The following is a 16,507-nucleotide window of genomic DNA, read 5'->3' as shown; positions in this document are numbered from 1 at the left end:
CATAAAAGAAAAATCCCAAGTTTGCCTATCCCTTAGTCGCCTTTTACGACATCCATGGGAAAAAGATGGAGTTTAAAGATCGAATAAAAAGATTACCTATTTTTATCTTACAAACACGTATTTCAGTATTATTATTGATTGCTTCTGTGGCGCAGCGGTATTACGCTCGTCTGTGATACCGGAGGTCCCGGGTTCGAATCCAGGCTAGAAAACTGAAAGGCCACGTTCAGATTTGAGATTCAAATAGTGACAGGTTGCTATTGGTAGCCCATCGCATTAAAGAAGAATCCCAAATGTATTAGCCTTACCCTTAGTCGAGTCATTTTGTGGCTTAACCCAGTAGGTAAAGACGTGATATGTGTTTACTTGTCACGTCTTTTTCCCTTACGGGATAGACAAATGTGTACTTATATGTACTTTAAACATGACAGAGACATGACACAGACATTATGACAGAGTTGAGAGGAATGAATTGTGGTCAGCACTTTCTATGCATGGGGTGAGCAGTCTCTTAATACGAGCACTGAAATCCTTATATGAGGATTCGAGTGCTTGTGTCAGGATAAACGGAGCGCACACTGAGTGGTTTAAGATTGAGAAAGGCGTTAGGCAAGGATGTGTTGCGTCACCGTGGCTGTTCAACCTATTTATGGATAGCTGTTTGACAGATTTGAAAGAGTCTAAAAGTGGATTAAGGATGAATGAGTTACTCGTCAAATGTCTGCTCTATGCCGACGATCAGGTTATACTGGCGTCATCAGCGGAGGAGTTACAGGAGATGGTAAACTGTATGCATGAAGCTTTAAAAGAGAAAGGAATGAAAGTGAACGTAAGTAAAACTAAAACACTGGTTTTTGAAATGGAGAAAGAAATGACAGCATGTAATATTTTGATTGGAGGAGAAAAAGTGGAGCAAGTGAAAGAGTTTGTATATCTAGGATCAAAGTTTACATCAGATGGCAAGTATGATAGTGATATTGAAAGGAGAGTGAACGCGGGGAACATGGTGAATGGAGCTTTGCATGCCTTTATGAGCAGTCAGAAACTATCCAAAAAGGCTCGACTGGCTGTGCACAGGGGCGTGTTGGTCCCGACATTAATGTATGGGAGTGAAAGTTGGGTATGGCAAAAGAAGCATGAAAGCAGAATAAATGCAGTGGAAATGAGAGCGTTAAGGAGTATGATGGGTGTGAAATTGAGTGACAGGATAAGGAACAGCGTGATAAGGGAATGTTGTGATGTGAAAGAAGATGTAGTTACAGGAATAGAAAAGGGTATGTTAAGATGGTTCGGTCATGTGGAGAGGATGAATGAAAGCAGGTTGACTAAGCAGATATACAAGGAGAGTGTGGAGGGAAAGGTCGGAGTGGGAAGACCTAGACGAACGTATCTTGATCAAATTAAGGACGTCCTGGTAAAGGGTCAGGTCAAAAGTACCCGAAACCGCCGAGCTTGTATGAAGAGAGTTATGAATGTGGACGAAGCGAAAGAAGTATGCAGAGATCGTGGCAAGTGGAAAGAGGTAGTCTCTGCCTACCCCTCCGGGAAAGAGGCGTGATTTTATGTATGTATGTATGTATGTATGTACTTTAAATGCTGTTATTTACAGATTCTAAGCAATTATATTTAAAGTGTAGTGCCGTATAAATATATATAATGTTTAGTGCCGCGGGGTCTCCGGTACTTTAGAATAGAACCATTCCATATCTTTCCCATGGTAAAGGTCGGCTAAGGGATAGGCTTATAAACTTGGGATTCCTCTTGTAGCCGAAGTGCTAGCAACCTGTCACTATTTGAATCTCAATTCCATTGAAGCTGTATGTACTGTAGCTAGCTGTGTACTATGTAGCTGAACGTGGCCTTTCAGTCTTTCTGAGGCTATGTCTACCCCGCAAGGGATATAGACGTGACTATATTTGTATGTCTAAGCAAACGCCCGTCACTCAAGTCACAAGAAAATCTAATAGCGATCTAATAATGCCAGGCTCCTAACATAGTGGTCGCATAGTCTTTGCTTTGACAAACCACAGACATAGATCCTGCTAGACCCTGCGATGTTTTGTTAATATTTCGCATGTTAAACCAAGGTTTCGAATACCGGCCAGCGCATGATGCGAAACGATCTTTCTCTGATTGATGTTTTATCTATATAAGTATTTATAATAAAACATAGTATCGTTGAGTTAGTATCTCGTAATACAAGTCTCGAAATTACATCGAGGCAAAATCAATCTGTGTAATTTGTCAAGTATATATTTGTCAAGTATATATTTTAAAACTGGATACGCTTGGTTTCCACTCAGATCAACCTTGCGTTATCTAGCTAAATCTATGTCCGTGGGCAAAACCATCCACTGCCAGAACTTACTGTAACTTCTAAAACCACGAGCTGAACGGCTCTTGAATTGTTTTACCCAGTGAACAGGCTCAGTACTATCATCAGGGATTGTTGGGTTTTCAGTTATATTGGTTTTAAACCATGTTATTTCATGGGCCGTGTGGTTCCCGGCACCAATAAAAAATTAGAAATTCAAATTTCAAAATTTTTATTCATTATTATAGGATACTTCATATCGCTTAATAATTGTCAAAACGTATGGTTTAACAACATTGGTTGACGTCAAATAAATTAGGAATAGACTTATAAACTTGGGATTCTTCTTTTACGCGATGGGCTAGCAACCTGTCACTATTTGAATCTCAATTCTATCATTAAGCCAAAATGCTGAAAGTAGCCTATCAGTCTTTTCACGACTGTTGGCTCTGTCTACCCCGCGAGGGATATAGACGTGACTATATGTATGTAGGTATGTTTTTATGGGCCGTGTGGTTCATAACACTTTAATTGAAAAAGACAACTCCATCTTTTACCCGTGGATGTCGTAAAAAGCGACTTAGGGAATGGCTAATTAGCTTGGGATTTTTCTTGTAGGCTAGCAATCTCTATTTAAACAACGTCACTATTTGAATTTCGAAGCCATACAGCTGAACGTAGCTTTTCGACGTTCTCAAATCACGATACTGGAAAGCGCAACAATGTCGGTGTAACTTATCGATATCTCTACTTCATTCGCATCCCTCGGCGTCTACCAGATGAGAACAGAGTATTCTGAATTGAAAATTGATCCGCACTGCGCTGAAAGTTTCCGAGGACGGAGGGAAAATTCCAATTATCGCCGGGTTTACATGCACCGGCGGCGGCGTTAACGAATATGCTAATTTACGAAGTTTCTGGATTCGCTTATTATTTGTTCCTTCGGATCATGTTCCCTAGACTTAGGCAAGGATTAAGGAATCGTGTAATTCGATTTGTTTTCTTGGACCGAAAAAAGTTATTCTCATTCTAAGCTTGGATTATTGTGATGTAGACGTAACTGAAGAAAATGATGCAGTGCAACTTTTTACCGCTTCTTCTGCGCTGGCGCTTTGGAAGCGACGGTTAACTTTGGCTATTTGACGTCAACCAATGTTGTGGATGCTTATCGAAAAATCGTTTTATACTGTTGACGAATATTTCGATAAAAAATAAATTTTGACAAGAACATTTTATATGACATTATTTTAATTTTAATTCAATTTAATTTTTCTGTATTTTTGCATGCCATGACTGGTTAAATGCGCGAAATGTATATGCTTTGTAACACCTATAATTGTACCGCATTTATAGCAAATAAAGTATTTGTTGTTGTTGTGAAATCAAAATATATGACAATTATTAAGTGAGCTATCAAATGTACCATAATGATTAAAAAACCTGTCACTGATGTTCTTCTTCAAATTTCTTTGTTACTCTGTGCGGTCGAGAGGTGCAGATGAATATGGGTGAATTTTAGTGAACGCAGCCTTCTTTCAAAGTTCAATGCTCAAAAATTTAATGCATCCTCATCCTCATCAATGATAGAAAGCAGGTTGACTTGGAGGGAGAGGTCGGAGTGGGAAGACCTAGACGAACGTATCTTGATCAAATTAAAGACGTCCTGGCAAAGGGTCAGGTCAAGAGTACCCGAAACTGCCGAGGTTGCATGAAGAGAGTTATGAATGCGAAGGAAGCGAAAGAAGTATGCAGAGATCGTGGCATCTGCCTAAGATACTTCATCTTTCCACTTGCCACGATCTCTGGGGCAAAATATGCTCCCCTCCGGGTAAAATATGGAATTTTATGTATGTATGTTCTAATAAAATATACATTCATATGGTCACGTCTATATCCCTTGCGGGACAGACAGAGCCAACAGTCTTGAAAAGACTGACTGACCACGTTTAGCTATTTGGCTTAATGATAGAATTGAAATTCAAATAGTGATAGGTCTAAAAAAAAAGTTTCCATAACATTTTCACACTATTTTATTTACAAATGATACAAAACCATCGCTAACAAATTCATTTATTCCTCAAGAACAAATCGCCAGCCTGTCTCGCTCCCACCACTATACCCTCCCAGGTCTCCTTGGCCACCTGTTCAATGTAAATTGGGTCCAAATGGAACCCATTCAGTCCACCGGCAAGACCAGGCAACTCGTAAGTATAAGACAGAGGAACGCCGACCAAATGAGCCCAATCTTCAGAGGCTCCAGCTGCCGGGTAGCCAATGACCAGGACAGAATTACCCACAACATATCTCGGGAAGTTAGGAAGTTGGTTCTCGAATATTCTGTCAGCCATAGCCACTCCGACAAGGTGGAGAGCGAAGGCGTTAGGTGATAGAGTGCCGTCATGACCCCAGGGGTACAGTATCATACTTCCATAGCTATGCATGGTGAGGTATAACGCTAATCTGTGCAGATTCTCTTGGACTATGTCTCTGACGACTCTGGTTTCGATTTCAGAGAAGGGACGGTTACCAGCGTAGGTGTCGGCGCAGGGAGATGCGCTGGTGCCGACCGTGTTCCAGAAGAAGTCGTAGTTGCGGTTCCCGTCGACTCCTGGGCATGTGGGGCTGAGGGAGTGCTGGTCGGTGGAGCGAGTCTTGCGCCAGAAACGGTACTGAAAATGTTGAGTGATATTTTTGAATAATTGGGATTTTTCTTATTTACATAAGTAGTCGCTTCTTTTTGTCCTGAATCGCATAGATTCAATTATATTATATGATACATTTCTCTGAGATTTCAACGAAAATAATATACTATTTATAAATACTGCCGTGCGGTTCCCGGCACCAATACAAAAAAGAATAGGACCACTCCATCTCTTTCCCATGGATGTCGTAAAAGGCGACTAAGGGATAGGCTTACAAACTTGGGATTCTTTTTTAGGCGATGGGTTAGCAACCTGTCACTATTTGAATATCAATTCTATCATTAAGCCAAATAGCTGAACGTGGCCATCTATTCGAGACTGTTGGCTCTGTCTACCCCGCAAGGGATATAGACGTGACCATATGTAGGTATGTATGTATATTGTGCTTAGTTGTTTATCGTGCACGGTTTTTAAGACCGCATAAAGGTAAACGATGTTAAAATTGCCCCTACTACTAATGACAATGATAAAATAGAATCAAACAAGGTACTTTGAAACATTTAACTTTAAGTCAGTAAAAAAACATTTCAACGAATTACATTTAGCTCCTATTTAGTTTTGGAAATGAAATTGGTATTAATTCATTTATTCATATAATCACGTGTATATCCCTTGTAGGGTAGACAGAGCAAATAGTGACAGGTTGCTAGCCTATCGCCTTAAAGAAGAATCCCAAGTTTATAAGCCTATCTCTTTAATCTTAGTCACCTTTTACGACATCCATGGGAAAGAGATGGAGTGGTCCTATTCTTTTTTGTATTGGTGCCGGGAACCACACGGCATGAATAGATGGATAGAAGTATTCATATAAAAACTCTTAATAACATACTTACGGTTGTGAAAGTATGTTCGTAACCATCAGGGTTGACAACCGGCAGAAGAATCCAATCGAACCTGTCCAGGAGATCAGACTCGGTGACATCTTCCACCAGCTTCCTTATAGCGTACGTCACAGTCGGTGGTGATATCCACTCCCTAGCGTGGATCCCTCCATCGATGAAGATGACAGGTTTACTTTCGTCTTCGAAGTTAGTGGTGGAAATCTTCAGGTAGTTGATCGGGCGGCCGTTGAAAGAGTTGGCGGCAGTGACAAGGGTCACTGTGTCGGGGTATTCTCTCGCGATCCTCTCGAGGTAAGCATCGATCTGAAAGAAGATGCCACGATTCATAACAGAGATACTTATGGTCACGTCTATGTTACTTGCGAGGTAGACAGAGGCAACGGTCTCGATGAGACAGGCCACGTTTAACTGTATAGCTTCAGGATGGAATTGGGATTAAAATAGTGACGTTGCTGTGATCCGCCTTAGACGCTTAGTTTATAATCACGTCTATATCCCTTGCAGGGTAGACAGAGCTAACAGTCTCGAAAATACTGATAGGCCTCGTTCAGCTCTTAGGCTTACCTAAGAATAGAATTGAGATTCAAATAGTGACAGTGGTTGCTAGACCATCGCCTAAGAAAAAGCATCCCAAGTTTATGAGCCTATCCCTTAGTCACTCGTTTACGACATCCATAGGAAATATATGGAGTGGTCCTATTCTTTTCTTTTATATTGGTGACAGGAACCGCACGACTTTAGCTTTAAAATAATAAGGATTACCCACCACTTCCATTCTCTGGTAACTATCGTATGGCATTTCACGAGAGTTCCTCATGACTCTCTCTCTTCTTCTTGTCTCAATTACCATGTCATCGTAGTCCAGCGCTCTGAAAATGTTAAGAGAATGATTAAAAACATACATATTAAGTGCCGTGTGGTTCCCGGCACTATTACAAAAAAGAATAGGACCACTCCATCTCTTTCCCATGGATGTCGTAAAAGGCGACTAAGGGATAGGCTTATAAACTTAGGATTCCTCTTTTAGGCGATGGGCTAGCAACCTGTCACTATTTGAATCTCGGTTCTATCATTAAGCCAAATAGCTGAACGTGGCCATTCAGTCTTTTCAAGACTGTTGGCTCTGTCTACCCCGCAAGGGATATAGACGTGATCATATGTATGTATGTATGTATACATATTAAGTCTCTGTCCTGAAATAGACAAAACCAGTCTAGACTAATATTCTTCTTCTTCCTCCTCCTGGCTTTAGTCCTGGTTTCCTCCTCACAATTCTGGAGAGAAGCTCAGAGTATGCCTTTGACCATGGATCCTGGATTGGGTGAGCTATTACACGAAGCGTCTACCATCTGACCCCCGCAATCTTTACAGGGGAACCTAATTCGTATTTTATCGATCATGGTCACACATTCAGTTGCCTGAATGTGCAGCTTTCCAGATGCAGGTGGTGTAGGCTTATTAATTTGACCACGGCAACTTGCCCAGAAGGCTGGTTGCATTGTCACATTGAAAAGCAATGCTCAGTTCAGAGATTAACTTGAAGAATAACTGAGAAGTTTCCAGCCCTCTGATCACGGCATAACTCTATCGGTCTCTTAGAAAGAACAAGTTATTTAAATAATTGAATTCTTATGACATCCATACATATAATAAAACTGTAACTGAACTTTGTCTGTACATTGAAGATATTTAAGAAAAAAAATTATAAGGGGTCTTTTTAGGGTCAATAGAAGCCAAAACAATTTTTTTTTGAATTTTTGTCTGTCTGTCTGTCTGTCTGTCTGTCCGTCTGTCTGTCTGTATGTTTGTACGCGCATCACGCAAAATCTACCGAACGGATTTGAACGAAATTCGGCACAGATATAGCTATTAACCTGGATTAGAATATAGGCTACTTTTTATCCTGAAATTCTATCCCAAGGGGATGAAAGAGGGGGTGCAAGTTTGTATGGAACTTCGTCATTTTTGAATCGATATAAAAAGCTATAAATAATTAATTATCATATTTATAATGATGATTAAAAAATAGCATTTTATTGATTTAATTCATTATGCTTTGTTTTTTGATTAAGTTCCCGTGGTTTAGATATTTATTTTTTTTTTCCCACCCGATACGAGATGGCGCCTCATGAGAATTTAAGAAATAACACGATTGTAGCCGCTGGCAAAATTTTCAATTTATTACAAATTCTTTTTTTCATTGATTTAGTTTCGCCAGTACTTACCGTTTCACCACATCTTTGAGAAGATTTTTTTTTTATGTAGGTAGTTTGACGCGCCCCGCATCGGCTACAATGCATCGCTCAAGATTAGCAGGAATAACACACAATGTAGTAACGCCAGGACTTACCGTTTCACCATTGATTTAGTTCCCGTGGTTTAGATATTTATTTTTTGACTACCCGATACGAGATGGCGCCACATGAGAATTAAAAGTATTATTATAGTTTACAAAAAAAAAAGGCGATTCGAGCTATCTACGGCTTAAAACAAATAGATTCACTTAGAGATTTTTTCAAAACCCTTAATATTTTAACATTGCCCTCACAATACATTTTCGCTTCATAACAATATTATAGAAGCTAAAATTCTTACTGGTTGTGCAGCTGGTGAAATTGTTTTTATACCACGCATTCCCCTCATTCCCAACAACTTTCCATTTCAATTTAAGCGTGTTCAGTTTCCAGTGGCTATATGTTTCGCGATGACAATTAACAAATTGCAAGGTCAAACGCTTGGAGCAGCCGGAGTCGACCTCAGGACGATTTGCTTCTCACACGGACAGCTCTACGTCGCTTTCCGCGGGTCACCAGCTGTGACAGTTTTTTTGTGATGTCTCCAATGGGCAAGACAGCAAATGTTGTATACAAAGAGATACTTTAACTTTCCATTATTATAATTTCCTTTTTTTGTCTTTAGAATTTATTTGTTTTTTAACAGCTGCGCCCCCGGGACTTTGCTTTTGTAAGAAAAATAAACTATGTTCTATTCCAGGCATTATTCTTCCCGTGTACGTAAGTTTCATCAAAATCCATCCAGTAGAATTTTCGTGATTGAATAGCATCCTCAAACACGCACTCACGTAGGTACATCAATTTTTTTGCATAATCTATACTAATATTATAAAGCTGAAGAATTTGTTTGTTTGTTTGAACGCGCTAATCTCAGGAATTACTGGTTCGAATTTAAAAATTCTTTTTGTGTTTAATAGACCATTTATCGAGGAAGGCTTTAAGCTATTTATTATCACGCCGCAACTATTAAGAGCGAAGAAATAATGAAAAATGTGAAAAAAACGGGGAAAATTACTCCTCCTTGAGGGCTTCAATGATGCACAAAATAACTATTCCACGCGGACGAAGTCGCGGGCACAGCTAGTTTTTCTTATACGACTCTAGATAAAAATGTGATTCATTTTGCTTATTATTATCAAATAATTAGGAAGAGTTTAATTTTATCATTATACTAATCAATCAAGCCTTAATTTCGGGTAATGGAGATTAATTGATAAAGAAATTTATGTCAAGATTTTTATCTACTTTATTTTACACGTTCCTTGAAATTTCTACGTATATACATACATATAATCACGTCTCCCTTACGGGGTAGACAGAGCCAACAGTATTAAAAATACCGAAAGGCCACATTCAGCTTGATGCAAATGAGATTCAATAAGTGGCATGTTGCTAGTCCATCTCCTAAATGAATAATATCATATTTATTATTGCCTAGAAGAGAAACAGCCTTAACTCAAGGCTTATTTTCTTTCTTTTTCTATCATTGCGGTTAGTCTCAAAGTTAGAAAGAGAGAGAAGACATGCTATGTTAAATTCAGCCTTCTTGAATTAATACATAGAATCATGCCTTCTTTTCGGAAGGGTATGCAGAGATTAACATCTTACCACTTGCCCCGATCTCTGCAAACTCCTTTCGCTTCATTCACATTCATAACTGTCTTGCAAGTTCGGTTTCAGGTACTCTTGACCTGACCTTTCTCCTGACCGTGCCTAGTTTGACAAATCAGCGTAGTCATAAAATCACGTCTATATCCCTTGCATGGTAGACAGAGCCAAAAGTCTTGAAAAGACTGATAGGCCACATTCAGCTGTTTGGCTTAATGATACAATAGAGATTCAAATAGTGACAGGTTGCTAGCTCATCGCCTAAAAGAAGAATCCAAAGTTTTAGCCTACACCTTTGTTGCTTTTTACAACATCCATGGGAACGAAATGGAGTGGTCCTATTCTTTTTTTATAATACCGCGAACCACACGGCATATTGCAATCCATTGCATCAAAGAAGCTACTTTTTACGACATCCATGGGAACTAAATGGAGTGGTCCTATTCTTTTTTTATAATACCGCGAACCACACGGCATATTGCAATCCATTGCATCAAAGAAACTAATATTGATACATTTTTTTGACAGTTGCACTTACGCCTTCACGTCTTCCCTGTGGATCCTGTACGGTATTCCTGCCTCCTGGACGGCTTGGATGAAGCTGTCATGATGTTCAGGTTTCACCAGGACTACTCCCTCCCTCTGCAGGATGGGATGGCTGAGGACGTCCAGATCTAGGTCATACTTCAACCGGCCTATAGTCTGAAGATGCTCTTCGTTAGCTGGAGCGAGGTAGTAGGATTTCCAACTGAAAATAGTTAGTTTTGTTTTTTTAAATGTATCTTAATATACGGCTAAGGGTGAGTCGGGCCCGCGCACGATGGGTTTCGTACCATCATCACGTTTGTTACTGTTGTTTTTTTATATTCTAACTGTGTATTAAAATGAACAGAAAAAAAATTCTTAAGAGTAACGTATGTTGTATGGGTTTTTGGTAATTACATTGTTGTTTTCCTAATTATTTATTTTAAAAGGTAATATACAAGTAAATAATTGTGTGAAAGTTTAAAGCGTCCGCCTGTTACCGTTATTAATATTGAGCAAAAGATACGAAAAAATTCTTTTTGTATTAATTGCTAAAGCGGCTACGGAAAATACAGTGTGGTTCCCGGTACCAATAAAAAAAAGAACAAGACCACTCCATCTCTTTCCAATGGATGTCATAAAAAAGCGACTAAGAGATAGACTTTATTATCCTATCCCTTAGTCGTCTTTCACGAGATCCATGGGAAATAATGGCCCTATTCTGTAGTGCCGGGAACAACACGGCACATCGCACATGTTATAAGAAATCCACCCATCCAAGAATGATGATGATGATGAGAGAAAGAGAGGTCGATATCACCAACACTCACCCTATCAGCTCCTCATGTTTTGCCAGAGCCACTGCGGCCAACAACAGGAGTGCCAAAACCTTCATCATGGCACTATTTGGCGTTCTACTGACCCAAAAACATAGCTCCGATATTTTATAATACGCCCCTTTGGCAAACCGTACGCTAGTTGCTTCTGAAAACAGCGAAAACATTAAAAAAAAATTCCTCAAAAAATCCAGTTACTTTTAGCTGGCAAATATTAAAGTTAAACCATATCAAATATCGCTAGTTCAATACTGCATAAATAAATTACGCTTCTTTCCCGGAGGGATGGGCAGAGACAATAACTTTTCACTTGCCACGTTTTCCGCTTACTGCTTTCGCTTCATTCATTCATAACTCACTCGATTCAAGCTCGTAGATTGCGGGTACTCTTGATCTGACCTGTTGCCAGAATGTCTCCGATTTGATCAAGGTACATTCATCTAGGCCTTCTCACTCCAACAATGCCATTCATACTCCTTTCGTACATTTGCTTAATCAACCTGCTCTCTCTCTTTCTCTCGATATAACCACACCATCTAAGCATTCCTTTTTCAATTCCAGTCATTATATCTTCCTTTACATCACAACATTCCCTTATCACGCTGTTCCTTATCCTGACACTCAATTTTACACCGATCATACCTCTCATTTTCAACGCGATAATTCTACTTTCGTGATTCTTCAGCCACACCCAGTTTTCTCTTGTATATATTAGTTTTTGAACCAATACGCCCCTATATCACCGCCAGGTGAGCCTTTTTCTACAACTGTTCAATGCTGGCTTCTCAAAAAATAAACACAAAGTAATAACAAGAAAATATAAATGGTAAAAATCTAAATAAGTATTGATTATAAAAAGAGTATCGTTGAGTTAGTATCTCGTAACACAAGTCTCAACTTACTTCGAGGCTAACTCAATCTGTGTAATTTGTTCCGTACATATTTACTTATATATTTAAGAAAAACAATATATAAACAGTTTCTGTAAAATAGCGTTTTTATATGGGCCAGTTTTCCAATGGGGCAGATAAGTGATATACATTTTATTGGTTTCCAGATTCAGAGGATTATCTTTATCGTCTATACTTGATATTATCTTATTAAATATTATCTCGAAGACTGAATGAATGTGACGCGCACTATAGATTTTAACGTAGTGTGAAGAGTGACTATACTTCACTGTAATATTTATAATAATTCTATATCATCTGAGTGCCATGTGGTTCCCGGAACATAATAACAAGACCACTCTATCTTTTTCCTATAGATGTTATTATAATTGACTCAAATTAATACATATAATGCAGCTCTTATCAAGAGCCAATATGGGCTGGGAAGTCGTAAGAGCCTTGTGTAAAAACATGACTTACCCTTGATTATGGTCAAAAAGCGGACCTAGGGCGCTTCAGCAGAAAAGTGGTGGATGTTCCCGGAACTGACGTCAGGAGAAAGACGATCAATTTACGTAATTTAGAGATTGAGTGCATTAACATACATAAATCAATTGCATTAACATATATAGGTACTTAAAATCACGTTTATATCCCTTGCTGGGTAGATAAAGCCAACAGTCTTGAAAAGACTGATAGGCCACATTCTGCCGGTTGGCTTTATGATAGAATTGAGATTCAAATAGTGACTGTTTGATAGAATATCGTCTAAAAGAAGAATTGCATTTATAAGCCTATCCCTTTGAAGCCTTTTACGTCATCCATGGGAACGAGATGGAGTGGTCCTATTCTCGTTTATATGTACCGGGAACCATACGGTACATTGCAATCCATTACATTAAAGATGCTGATATTAATATAATTCTACCAAAATTTAAAATATCTGACACTGACACTAATCCTCTATAATTAATCAGCGAATTGAAAGTTAAGATCAATGTAATTAATGTAAAAGGATATTTAGGATTATTTGATAACTGGTTTTAATTTGTAATGTTGTGTTGAGTATGCTGAGATTGTGGAAGGTGGAAGGATGCAATTTTTTGTTTTGCCTAACAAAAGTCTACTTTCTATAGTTATAACTTAACACGACACGACACAACACAATATAACATTCAATAGTTGAATAAAAGCAATCGTATCAATAGAAAATAGAATGAGAATAGAAAATAGAATAGAAGAATAGAATGCTATATATTACATACATACTCGTAGTATGTATGTAATATATAGCAAGTATTGAAACTAGATCACAACATCTCAAAACCATCGATTGTGTTGAAACTATCGATAGGTCAACACTATCGATAGTTTTTTATATAGAACTAGCTGTGCCCGCGACTTCATCCGCGTGGAACAGTTATTTTGGGCATCATTAAAGCCCTCAAGGATGAATAATTTTCCCCGTTTTTATTTTCACATTTTCCATCATTTCTTCGCTCCTAAAAGTTACAGTGTGTTGTTATATAGCCTAAAGCCTTCCTCGATAAAAAAAAACTATTAAACATAAAAATAATTTTGAGATTAGCGCGTTTAAACAAACAAACTCTTCAGCTTCATAATATTTATATAGTATTTAGTTTATATTGGTTGGTAATAAAACTATCGATAGTATTGTTATCGTCGATACTATTGTACCAAACTGAGCTATCCATAGTATCGATAGGGTGGATGATTTTCGAGGTCAACTATGGTCAGTTCGGCGACGCTAGTAAGGTCATTATTCCAACATTGAGATGTGTTAGTATCTCTAAGGCTTCGACACTCAGGAGTGCCAAGGTTACAACCTGGACTAAATCGAGAAGAAAAAAGAAGAAAATCATTAAAAAACATAAATACATATAGTCACGTCTATAGCCCTTGCGGGGTAGACAAGAGCCAGCAGTCTAGAAAGACTGAAAGGCCACGTTCAGCTGTTAGGCTTAATGATAGAATTGAGATTCAAATAGTGACAGGTTGCTAGCCCATCGCCTTAAAGAAGAATCTCAAGTTTATAAGCCCTTAGTCGCCTTTTACGTTATCCATGGGAACGGGATTGAGTGGTCCTATTCTTCTTTTTAATGGTGCCGGGAACCACACGGCACCATTAAAAAACTCAGATTATATTTGATTTAATTTATTAGATAGAATTTATTCCAAACGATTACAGAGATTTCGTGACGTGGAATTATTATCCGAGTAATATGCGTTTATTCTTAAACCAGACCTCTAATGTTAAGGAGTTACAACAAACCTAAAAATAGAAAGAGGTAGTGATCTTCAAAACTCAGGAGTGGGCAATACAATGGTATTTTAGTGGTAAAGAAAAGAAACATACATACATATAGTCACGTCTTCATCCCTTGCGGTGTAGACAGAGCCTGTTGACACTGAAAAAACTGAAAGGGACGTTCAGATACATGGCCCAATGACGGAATTGAGATTCGAATAGTAACTTTATTGAATAATATATATACATAAAATCACGCCTTTTTCCCGGAGGGTAGGCAGAGACTACATCTTTCGACTTGCCACGATCTCTGCGTATACATTCATAACTCTCTTCATGCAAGCTCGGCGGTTTTGGTCACAATTGACCTGACCCTTTGCCAGGACGTCCTCAATTAGATCAGGAATTGTAAAATTATGAGAAAAATGGATTGCGAATGCCAATTTTCTGAATAAAACAGAGTGAAATACCTCATCTACGAGATAACGTACTTCACAGCAAAATCCAAGCTATACGGTTAACATAATATCGCCACTCAATGTCCCTAAAGTAATGTCTGGCATTGACGTACCTACATTTTTTATCCCACGCACTTCGCAAATATACGTTATTTTTAGGAACAGCCTTACATCCGGGTATTGCGTAGGAGTGACATTATCTTTATGCTTGTAATAGTATTTTCGTTACATTACTAATTGCAACCCACCTTCGAGTCCATCATCAATCATGATCATTTCTTCTTTCAGGGTTACTAATTTTATAATCTATATCTACATATAATAAAACAGTAAAAATATTTTGTCTGTACATTTAGAATTGTTGACTAAAATGGATAGAGGGACACTTAGAATGAAAAATAGAAAGTAAAAATATTTTTTTTGAATTTCTTGTCTGTCTGTCTGTCTGTATGTTTGATCACGCTTATCTCCGAAAGTACTGAACCGATTCACTTAAAACTTGCACCAATAGCTTTGTTTTAACTCAGAAAAACATTTAAAGTTTGTTTCATCTAAATCGGTTCACAAAAAAAAAAGTTATTGTCATTTGGATGAACTCAAGGCATAAGTTTGTATGCAAATAAGTTTGCGCGGAAAAATTCGAAAATCGTGATGTTATCTAGGTAGACTAAAGCCTTCCTCGATTTTGTAACGTTTTTGTAATTTAAAAATTTATTATAGCATTTACTGATAAAGAAAGTTTTGTTAAAATTTGCGGAGGCGGAGTTAGGTTTCTAAATTACATTCTAACTTTTAAGACTTAAAAGATAAATCGTAATTTGTACGAATAATAATAAATTCCACGATTATTCTAAATTGAGAAAAAATTTGGAATTTATTATTATTCTGTCAATAAAAATGGGCTTTATGTTGTTATAGTAAGTAAAATAATAGGACATAACTTGTTTATCATTTGTTTCTCATCATGCCTTGGCCGGGATTCGAACTCGGGTTGACCATGGACCCTGGATTGGGTAAGTCAGGGTTTTACACGAAGCGACTCCCATTTGACCTTCGCAGCCTTTTCAGGAGAACCTAACTCGTATTGGATCGATCATGGTTACACATCCAGTTGCCTGAATGTACAGGTTTCCACACGATTTAGATTCAAACTGATGTACATAAATTCGAAAATAGTCATTGGTACATGCCCGAAATGGGATTCGAACCGGTGCCTTTCTGCGCATCACTCATTTTAAGCTTACCTTACCGATTCGACCAGCGACGCTTTTTGTGCCTACTTGTACCGTTGAGGGAAAACCGTAAGGCATTTTTTTATAAACAGATAACGTTTATCGATTTTTATTTCCTGTGATTGAAACATAATAAAATTATGCTTATGATAATAAGAAAATAAACAATCTTGAACTTCTGCTAGCCCATCGCTAAAAGAAGGATCCCAAGATATGTATAGTCACGTCTTTACCCCTTACGAGCTAGACAGAGCCAACAGTCTCGCGAAGACTGTAACGCTACCAGTAACTGTATGACGGTAAGGGATAGGATTTTTCTTCTAGGCGATAGGCTAGCAACCTGTCACTATTTGAACCTCAATTTTATCGTTAAGCCAAACAGCTGAATGTCGCCTATCAGTCTTTTCAAGACTATTAGCCCTGTCTACCCCGCAAGGGATACGTGATTATATGTATGTATTTTAGGATGTTTTGACAACAATTTAGGTAAATGCGTGACGTAAAAAAAAATAATCTTTTAATTAGGTACTAATTTGT

The 16,507-nt window shown here is 38.2% G+C and overlaps 1 protein-coding gene across 1 annotated transcript; it reads right to left on the bottom strand.

The window, feature by feature from the left end:
- Nucleotides 1-4,326: 4,326 nt before the first annotated feature.
- On the bottom strand, nt 4,327-11,269 carry LOC106143268 (carboxypeptidase B). Its single transcript, XM_013345315.2, has 5 exons — nt 11,116-11,269; nt 10,299-10,508; nt 6,625-6,727; nt 5,850-6,161; nt 4,327-4,983 (listed from the first exon to the last, which is right to left on the bottom strand). The coding sequence occupies exons 1-5, from the start codon at nt 11,181-11,183 to the stop codon at nt 4,381-4,383; spliced, it is 1,296 nt and encodes a 431-aa protein (XP_013200769.2). The 5' UTR covers nt 11,184-11,269; the 3' UTR covers nt 4,327-4,380.
- Between the last annotated feature and the right edge of the window lie 5,238 nt (nt 11,270-16,507).

Source organism: Amyelois transitella, chromosome 21, assembly GCF_032362555.1.
Source record: "Amyelois transitella isolate CPQ chromosome 21, ilAmyTran1.1, whole genome shotgun sequence".
Classification (NCBI taxonomy): domain Eukaryota; kingdom Metazoa; phylum Arthropoda; class Insecta; order Lepidoptera; family Pyralidae; genus Amyelois; species Amyelois transitella.
This window is presented reverse-complemented; position numbering and strand designations above follow the sequence as displayed.